The sequence below is a fragment of the Orycteropus afer genome, unplaced genomic scaffold, assembly GCF_000298275.1.
Source record: "Orycteropus afer afer isolate SDZICR_OR568_19922 unplaced genomic scaffold, OryAfe1.0 scaffold00020, whole genome shotgun sequence".
Lineage (NCBI taxonomy): Eukaryota > Metazoa > Chordata > Mammalia > Tubulidentata > Orycteropodidae > Orycteropus > Orycteropus afer.
Genome location: NW_006921607.1, coordinates 14,806,962 through 14,817,405, shown reverse-complemented (window position 1 = coordinate 14,817,405; position 10,444 = coordinate 14,806,962). Strand labels below are relative to the sequence as shown.

General features: G+C 43.2%; 1 protein-coding gene across 1 annotated transcript in view; it reads left to right on the top strand.

Annotated features, from left to right (window-relative positions):
* Positions 1–1,269: 1,269 nt before the first annotated feature.
* Positions 1,270–10,444, top strand: part of TTI1 (TELO2 interacting protein 1) — a 34,140-nt gene continuing 24,965 nt past the window's right edge. Inside the window, exons 1-2 of the mRNA XM_007934656.2 lie at positions 1,270–3,565; positions 8,808–9,008. Of these exons, the coding sequence (XP_007932847.1) occupies positions 1,270–3,565; positions 8,808–9,008 (2,497 nt within the window). The remainder of the gene's footprint in view (positions 3,566–8,807; positions 9,009–10,444) is intronic.

Below are 10,444 nucleotides of genomic sequence, written 5' to 3'. Positions count from 1 at the left end.
TTTTAAAAACAAAACCAAACCTTCAGTTGCTCCACATCATTCCTACACATTAAGATCTAAATCTTAGAATAACCCATAGCCTCCTATTGATTCCCCCCCAACCCCCGCAAGTCTTGACTCAAGCATCTTCTCCCTATGAAACCCATCTGACTTTCCCAGGGGGTTGCGACACAGTAGCTCTTCTCCACTTAGTACTTAAGCATTTAAAAAAAGACAAAGTTACCACCGAGTGGATTCCAGTGCATGGAAGGTGACCCATGTGTGTCAGAATAGAACTGTGCTCTGTAGACTTTTCTGTGGCTTTAGATTATCAAAAGTTTAGACTTTTTGAAAGTAGATCCTGAGGGCTTGATTCTGAGGGGCCTGTGAGTAGACCCAAACTTCCAACCTTCTGGTTAGCAGGTAAGCACGGTAAGCATGCGGACTACCCAGGGACTGCTGTAAGCATAACTCACTGCTGTCAAGTCAGTTCAACTCACAGCTACCACTCCCTGGGTTTCCAAGGTGGTATCTCTGTGGAAGTAGATTGCCCAATTTTCCGTCTGAGAGTAGCTGGTGAGTTTGAACCACCAGCCTTCTGATTAGCAGTCAAATGCCTTAGGCACTATGCCACCAGAATGCCTCCTGTAAGCATCCAAAAAAAAAACCAAACTCACTGCTGTCGAGTTGGATTCTACTCATAGTGAGCAACCCTTCCTTGGGTTTCCAAGGTGCTGTCACTGCGGAAGTAGATTGCCCAACCTTCCTTCCAAGGAGTGGCTGGTGGGTTTGAACCACCAGCCTTCTGGTTAACAGTCACATGCCTTAGGCACTACACTACCAGAGTGCCTCCTAATCTTCAACAGACTGCATTGTCGCTGTATGTCTGCTTCCGTCACTAGAGTAGGGGCTCCCTCAGGATAGGAACCATACCTTTGCAGTTCCATTGTTCTAGTGCTTTGTGCAGTGAGTGGCATATAAACCAAAAAACCAAACTCAGCGCCATCGAGTCGATTCTGGCTCATAGCTACCCCATTGGGTTTCTGAGGCAGTAAAGCTTTATGGAAGTAGATTGCCCCATCTTTCTTCCATGCAGCAGCTGGTGGGTTTGAACCTCTGGTTAGCAGTTGAATGCGTTAGGCACTGCGCCACCAGAGTGCCTTCCAACAAATATCTGTTCCATGAAGCAATGCAAGTTCCTTTGTATTTGTTTTGAATATGACTTTTACTGAAAAGTCTCCTTCCTCTGCCTGCAGGATGTTACTTCACTGAGAGGAAGACACTTGCACTATGGCAGTCTTTGATACTCCTCAGGAGGCCTTTGGCATCTTGCGTCCAGTCTGTGTTCAACTCACAAAGACCCAGACGGTGGAGAACGTGGAGCATTTGCAGGCACGATTACGAGCTGTGAGTGACTCTGCCCTTCAGGAACTTCAGCAATATGTCCTCTTCCCTTTGCGATTTACCCTGAAGACCCCAGGTCCCAAAAGAGAACGCTTGATCCAGAGCGTGGTGGAATGCCTCACGTTTGTCCTTTCGTCAACATGTGTAAAGGAACAGGAACTTCTTCAGGAGCTCTTTTCTGAACTCTCTGCTTGCCTGTATTCACCCAACTCCCGAAAACCTGCAGCAGTGTCAGAGGAGTTGAAATTGGCTGTGACTCAGGGACTCAGTACATTAATGCACTCGGCTTACGGGGACATCATTCTGACTTTCTATGAGCCCTCCATTCTGCCTCGATTAGGATTTGCTGTATCTTTACTGCTAGACCTAGCAGAACAGGAGAAATCGAAACAAATTAAAATTGCTGCCTTACAATGTTTACAGGTTCTCCTCTTACAATGTGATTGTCAAGACCATCAGACGTCCCTGGATGAGAATGAGCAAAAGCAGCTGGGGGATTTGTTTGCTTCCTTTTTACCTGGAATCTCGACTGCACTGACCAGGGTCATCACAGGAGACTTTAAGCAAGGTCACAGCATTGTCGTCTCTTCCCTCAGGCTGTTTTACAAGACAGTGGGCTTCATTATGGCTGATGAACAGCTCAGCAGAGTCTCAAAGGTCCAAGCAAAGCCTGCAGTTGAGCAGAGAATAGCAGAACTGATGACTCACAGGGAAGCAGATTGGGTTAAAAATACAGGAGACAAGTTGGCTATCCTTATTAAGAAGATAACTGAGTGTGTTTCAGTTCACCCACACTGGAAGGTGAGGCTGGAACTGGTGCAACTTGTCGAGGCCCTTCTTTTGAAGTGCAGTCAGTCACTGATTGAATCCACTGGTCCCCTTCTGAAGGCTTTGGTGGGTCTGGTGAGCGATGAGAGTCCTGAAGTCCAAGCCCACTCCGATCAAGTGCTGAGACATTTTGCAGATCAGAAAGTAGTCGTCGGCAACAGAGCCTTTGCTGACATCTTGTCAGAAAACCTGCATTCCCTTGCTACGTCTCTTCCCCGCCTAATGAACTCGCAAGATGATCAAGGAAAATTCTCTACGCTCTCCTTGTTACTTGGTTATCTGAAACTCTTGGGCCCAAAAATAAACTTCGTCCTCAACTCCATGGCCCATCTGCAGCGTCTTTCCAAAGCGCTCATTCAAGTTCTAGAATTAGACGTGGCTAGCATCAAAGTTGTTGAAGAGCGGCGTTGGAACTCTGATGGTCTGAGCGCTTCTCCCAAGGAGTCTGCACGGCCGTGGAATCAAATCCAGAGGAGATATTTCCGCTTCTTTACCGACGAGAGAGTTTTCCTGCTTTTACGACAGATCTGTCAGCTTCTCGGTTTTTATGGGAACCTCTGTTTACTTGTGGATCACTTTATGGAACTGTACCGTGAATCTGTGGTTTACCGAAAGCAAGCTGCCATGATCCTTAATGAACTGGTTGTAGGGGCTGTTGGGCTGGAAGTGGAGGATCTTCATAAAAAGCAAATTCAAACAAGCCCAGAGGAACTGAGAGAGATCGTGACATCTATACTCGAAGAATACACGAGCCAAGAAAACTGGTATTTGGTTACCTGTATTGAAGCTGAGGAAATGGAGGAGGAGCTAACAGTGAAGCAGTCAGGACTCCACGCCATCACATCTGGCCCAACCTTCCAAGTTACATCTTTTCCAGACTTACCAAAACCAAGTCCCACTATTTGCTCCATGAATAGCAACATCTGGCAAATATGCATCCAGTTGGAAGGGATTGGCCACTTTGCATATGCACTTGGAAATGACTTTCGTTTGCTCTTGATGTCAGCCCTCTATCCCATTCTGGAGAAGGCTGGAGACCAAACCCTGCTCATTAGTCAGGCAGCTACCAGTGCCATGATGGACATGTGCCATGCATGTGGCTACAACTCCCTGCAGCACCTGATCAATCAAAATTCAGACTATTTGGTGAATGGGATCTCTTTAAATCTACGTCATCTGGCTCAGCACCCTCATACCCCAAAGGTCTTGGAAGTCATGCTACGGAACTCTGACGCTAGCCTGCTTCCTTTGGTGGCAGATGTGGTTCAAGATGTCTTGGCCACCCTGGACCAATTTTATGATAAGAGAGCTACTTCCTTTGTCAGTGTTCTGCATGCCCTACTGGCAGCATTAGGTATATTGAGAGTCCTCTTTAATGCCAATTTGTGGGATAGGGCTAATATCCTAGTTTACCTAACCTTATTTTTTTTTTTCATTGTTTGTGACTTTGATGTGGAAGGCATTATTTGGATAGCTATCTATGCAGTCCCAAAAGTTGTAGTAGGATTCCATTGTTTTTAACACTTTTAAGAATTTCTACCACGTAGTGAATTTCTGCTCTGTGCCTAGAATACCTGGAGACTAAATATAAACATTGTTATTTTAAGAAAAAATAAGGCTCAGTGAGATCCTACTGATAAATGGTCACACACTTAATAAGAGTAACGTCAGGATTTATGACAATTTGGTCTGACTTCAGAGTTCTTTTCAATACACCAAACTGCTTCTAGCGATACTTAGAGTTAGCAGTGCTTATGTTAATAAAGTGCAGGAATAACAGGAGTTATTCAGGCCTCAGATTTTCTGGAACAGTACTGGACAGTAGAACATTCTGTGATAATGGAAATGATCTATATCTGTGCTGTTTAATACAAAAGCTGCTGGCCACATTTGGTTAGTCCTCCTGAGGACCCGAGTTCTTAATTTATTTCATTTTAATTTAAGTAGCCATACATGACAAGTGGCTGTGGACAGAGCAGGTCTAGAAACTTCCTTTTAACCTTTAGATTGCATGCACTGGTTTGCATTTCCCCTCCTCCCTTTGATCTTGTTGGGTGCCTGTTGATCTTGTTGGGTGCCTGTTGGAGGTGCTAGCTACCAGTGAAATGGCAAAAACTTGAGCCAGAAGAAAAAGAATCTCTCAACTGAATAGTTAAACTTTGATTGGAAAAATAATACCCCAGGTCACAGGGTATTATTGCCCCATAGCTGATGCCACATCCAATGTTCATTCATTCATTTGTGAACATGCATGTGTAGCATTAAATGTTCTTTTATTCATTCATTCATTGGAAGAGCCTGCTATACGTTAGGCACTGTGCTAGGTGATGAGGATACAGCAGTGAACAAGGGAGATAAATTTTAATGGAGCTTTCCTACTACTGGGAGAGAGATGATAACCCAGTAAACAAATCCTTAAACAAGCTTATTTCAGATCGTGATATGTGGTGCAAAGAAAATAAACGACTTGATGGAAGAGAAAAACAGGGACAGGCTACTTTCAGTTGAGTGGTCAGAGAGGGCCTCTGTGAGGAAGCAGTGCTGGAGCTGAGATTTGAAAGCTGAGAAGGGCCTGTCAGTCCATAAGGGGCTATCACATTCTTTTCATGGCTTTTAAGAACATTCAAACGAGAGAACAACAGGTACAAAGACCTGCAGGCAAAAACGGGCTGGGTCTTTGGAAAATAGAAGAGAGGGCAGTGTCAAGAGAGTAGTGTGAGGTGAAATTGGAAAGGTTGGAAGGACAAATCCTGCAGGGTGTATAGACCAAGGGAAGGAGTTTGGATTTTCTCTTGCAAACTCTAGGGGAAGCCTGTGTTCTGGGCTAGTCATTGGGAGTCAGCCGTGAGCAACACAGACCTGGTCCCTGCTCTCCAGGAGACAGTCCTAAAAATGGCTAGCTGCTTATACATTTTAGACTGACTGGCTTCCGTGGTCCGAATAGACCCCATACTTGCACCCTTGCTGCTTTGGAGACTGTCCTATATTTAAATGTAAGATTTAAAAATGTATTAAGGGCCTATTGAATATAACCCTCTGGACAAATACCTCAGTTTAGGCCTTGAAAAGTGACTTGCAAGTGTCTTTCGTCATGAAGGAGGAAAATTTTTTTTTTTTTTTTTTAATTAGGATTTGGGTGAAGATTTACAGAGTAAATTCACTTTTCATACAGCAGTTCACATATACTTTGTCTCATGTCATTGACCAAAATTTACAATGCAGCAGCTCCCCTCCCACTTCCTCCCCATAGTTACCTCCTCCCAGTGTCCATCCCTTCATACTCTTCGAGAGGCCCATTGTCTGCCAACCCTGTATATGATCTTGGATACACTCTCCATTTAGACATACATAATTGTTTAGCTTGTTCACCCATCTATCCATCCCTATACCCATGTTTGCTTTCATTGACAACTCAGTATTGTATTTGCAAAGGGGTTCATATTTGTTGTTTGTACTGCCCATGTAACTCTCTCTGTCTTTCTCATCCTCATTGCTGCCATATTGGTCACTCACATTTGGTACATTGCCCTTCTCTTCACCCAAATCAATATTTATCACTATCTATCTAACAGCATTCCCTCCCCTTCCCTCCCACCCCTGGTAACCAACAAAGAAAATGTCCGAAGGAGGAAAATTTGAAAAATTTTGTGTAGCACTTTTTTTAATTGATATGAGGGAAGAATATTTCCATTGCAGAAAGAAAACTGAGAATGATTAAGATTGAGTCTGGAATATCCTAGGAAAAGAAGTACAACTGAGCATAGCTTTTCTGAAGGGTTTAGAGCGACCCAGAATAGACTTGTATTTTGAATAATAATCAGTACCAAGGGCGCATTGGTACAGTCAAGCACCACCAATGTAGCACTTCACACTGGCATGTCTGTCTGTTCATCATGCATTGTTTAAATGATGTCACTCTTTTAGGATGGGAGTGCAAGTGTGGTTTGGCAGAACTTGGAAAAGATCTTAAAAGAACCCAGTAGATGTTATAGAATATGGAGTCTGTTACCATGAACACAGTCTTTCACTATGCATTGACTGAAAAACTGATAGCCAGAGCCATGAGTTAAATGAACACTTAGGAACAATTACTGACTGCCTGGTAATTCATAAAGAGGACAATGTAGGGTGGCTTTGAAAATAAGAAGGTAACCCTGAACTCCCATATCTTGGAACTTAGAGATTGTGCCACACACATGCATGTAAGAGTTGCCTGTTCTTTTATGGCTGTATAGTATTCCCTTGTGTGATTATATTGTAATTTATTTAACCAGTCTTAGTAGACTTTGTGGTGGTTTCCAATCTTTTGCCACCGCAAAAAAAAAAAAAGAAAAGTGCTGCAATGAATACCTTTGTAGGTCATTTTTGAAAATGTGTAAGTATATTAGTAGGATAAGTTCCTAAGAGTAGAAATGCTGTTTAAAGGGTATTACAGTAAATTTTTTGTTAGAGTATCAAATAGCTCTCCAAAGAGGTCTTACCAATTTCAGTGCACATCAGCTATGTTAAGAGAGTGCCAATTTTGCCACACCCTCACCCACACTGCATATTACCAAGCTTTTTGATCTTTGCTAATCTAATAGGAGAAAAATAGCAGCTTATTATAGTTTTAATTTACATTAAGAGTGAGGTTGAGCTTCTTTTCATATGTTTAAAAGCCATTTGTGAGCAGAGACTTTTTTAATGTCTGGCATTAGACTTGGATCTAGAAAGAATCCTTGCAGCACATCTGCCCTTAGCAGTGTAAATGGCTTTAACTGTTTGGGAACACAATCCCTCAGAGAATGCTTAGGCTTGATTTACATCTGGGGATGGGGATTGAGGGAATGGGCATAGTTGATCCCTAGGATAGGAGCTCCAGTAGTGGATTGAAGGTTCTCAAGCATTTGCTCTCTGTGATTCCAGTTGCCTGGCCCTGGCATCTCCCATCTGCTGTTCCTCTGGCTTTGTGCGGATGCTTCTTGATAAAAGGAGATTGTTGCTGTTGTTGTTAGGTGCCGTCGAGTCGAATTTGACTCATACGTCGAGTCGAATTTGACTCATAGCGACCCTTCCTTGGGTTTCCGAGGCAGTATCACTACGGAAGTAGATTGCCCCATCTTCCTTCCGAGGAGTGTCTGATAACCTTTAGCACCGGCTAATCTCCTTTTGGGAGCTCTGGTGGCGTAGTGCCTAAGGCATTTGACTAACCAGAAGGCTGGCGGTTCAAACCCACCAGCCACTCCTCGGAAGGAAGGTTGGGCAATCTACTTCCATAGTGGTACTGCCTGGGAAACCCAAGGAGAGGTCACTAGGAGTTGGGTCCAACCTGACGACACAGGCACATAACAACAACAACAAGGTTATCAGAGGCTTTTTCCCAGCTGTCTGCCAAAGGAGGTTGCTGGACGAGAGTGGTGATTTTCAAGCTGAGGGATTGTTGTTTCATTCTTTGAATTGTAAGGGCCTTTTGTGAAAGGAAGCCTTGGAGGGAACCCCAGTACACAAAACAGTGAAAGTAGAGCTGCTCTGATTGCGGAAGGGATGAGACCCTGGAGCCCACCCCCTTTGCTGCTGTTTCTTAGGTGCCCTCTCCCGTTCTGACCCCTGAGACCTTTCTGCAGAGTCTTAAGGCTCCTCGAGGCATGGTGTGAAAACCATGTAATCAGAGCTATCAGCGCATCACTGAGGAAGGGAAAGCATCAGAGAGAAAATGGCCACCCTCTGAAGCATATTATGTCAGAAATACACATGCACGACTGTGTCTGTTCTCAAGGCTCATTAGAGCCTTTGTTATGCTAATGACTGGTACATCCTATATTCAGAATTCTGTCACTTGTACATGTTCTCCAATCTAGTGCATTTATTCACTTTGGGTATATTTTGAGCACCCGCTGTATGCTGGGTATATTGGACTTCCGGTGGTGATCAAAAGCTACCAGCCTCATGGAACATAGAATCTAGTGGGAGATTCAGACACTAAACAGTACACACAAATATATATATATACATAATTACAAATTGTGATGCTTTGATATGAAGGGAAAGAACATGATGCTGAGTAAGAGAATATATATGGAACCTAAATTGATTGTGGATTCAAGGAATAGCTTTACAGGGCAATTTATACTTGTACTGAGATATGCAAACTGAGTTGGAATTAAAACAAAAAAGCAAACTCGCTGCCATTGAGTCAGATCCGACTCCCTCTTTGGGTTTCTGAGAGGGTATCACTACAGAAGTAGATCGCCCAGTCGTCTTTCTGAGGAGTGGCTGGTGGGTTTGAACTGCCAGCCCTCTGACCAGCAGTCAGATGCCTTAGGCACTAGGCTACCAGAGCTCCTAGCTAGGTATGAAGTAGTAGGGAAAGTATTCTAGAGAAAGAACTGCATATGCAGAAGTTCCAAGAGAGGTCAATGCCTGGGGCATTGGAGGACCTGGAAGATCGTCAGTTAACAGGCAACTGGGAGTGAAAGAGGATGAGGCTGGAGAGGCAGGTAGGGACTGAACTGTGCAGGGCAGGGGCTTCAGACCACAGCAAGGAGCTTATTCTACTTGTGAAAGCCTAATGCCTGGTGTGCATGGCACAGGTGATAATTACAACGCTTTATTTACAGCCCAGTGGTTCCCAGACACAAGACAACCCCAAGAGCAGAGTTTAGAAAAGGAAGGAAGTCATTTCAGCTGGAGACCAGCAGCTCTTGAGAAGGGACTTGACAATACCACCACGGCCGAAGACATTGAACAGTTTTTGCTGAACTACCTCAAAGAAAAGGATGTGGCAGATGGAAATGTCTCGGATTTTGATAGTGAAGAAGGTAACTATTACTTATTTTGACCTAGCTTTGGTTTTGTTTTTTTCTTTCCTTTTTAGGTAGGTTATTATAAAAACAAAACATCTTTACAGAAAGCTTGGGAAAAAAAAAAAAAAGTCATTTCTAATCCCACCATGCTAACATAGCAATTCTGATTTTTTGTGTAATCATTTTCTGTTCTTTTTTTTTTCTTTTCCGCAAACCTATTTTTAAATGCTTGAAGCCATGGTTTAATCATATTATACCCTTTTGCATTTACTTATATCATAAGCAACTCTGCATGTTGCTATAGTGTTTTCATAATTAATGTTTTAATAGCTCCTACTAAGTATCCATTCCCCTGTGGGAAGCTTAGGTTGCTTCTAGCTTTTCACTCTAGTAAACAGTGCCACAGTAGAGGATTCTGTGCATGTAACCTTTTCCTTCTTTTTGCATATTTCTTTATAAATTCCCAGAAGTGGGATTTCTGGGTCAAGGATATGAACATTATTTTATGTTTGTCAAATTGCCTTCCAGAAAGGTGGTATCAATTTACACCTTCCTATCAGCAGTGCTGAACTAATACTGGTTTCGCCACAACCTTGCCAACACTGGCTATTACCAGTTTTCCTTCTTGCTAAATTAAGCAGGTGAAAAAATGGTCCTTGTTGTTCGGCTTTGCATTTTTCTGATCATTGGAAAGGTTGAACATCTTTCTCTATGCTTCTTTCCTAACACTGTCTGTTGATATGCTTTGTCCATTTCTTTCTTGGTGGGAGGAGATTTTGATGTTTTTCTTAGCAGTTTATATGATAAAGAGAAGGGCATTCAGGCTAGTGGAAGCTCCGGCCTGTTGTTTTATTCACAAGCTCAATCTGGAGCTTCAGGTCACGGAAGGATTAATAAATTATTAGAATCTCCTCTGCAAATATAAAATGCCAAGTCATAATGAGCTTGGTGGTCTCAGAACTATCCTAAATTGAACTGAGTCCCAAATTAGTTTGTTAGGTTGGAATGGAGCAGATTTCTTTTTTATTTTGGCGTTCTCCACTCTGAGACTCTTGGGTGAAGTGAAGCAAATGCTGCTAGGGTAACAGGAAAGAGTAGCTTGATGCAACTAACTGCAGCAAATTCCTTCTAACTAGCAGGGCAGCATCTCAGTGCCCAAGTAATGATTTATGCAGAGTCGAATCATTGCCTTCCTCAAGGACAGTTTTCTCATCAGAAATCTATCGAGCATTTTCTTCCCAGGCTTGCTTCTTGAGCCAACCCCATCCTTTTTGTGAGCTGCACCCCTCACTCAAACCTGGGAATCCTGAAGAAGGGGAGGAGTGCTGACCCCTCATAATTCTAGCATTGCCAGCACATCCATTCTTTCATGGTTTGGATCTTCTGGTTCTAGTTGATGTTCGCCAGGAGCAGACTGAATGAATCAAACATTTCCTCCAGTAACACAAACA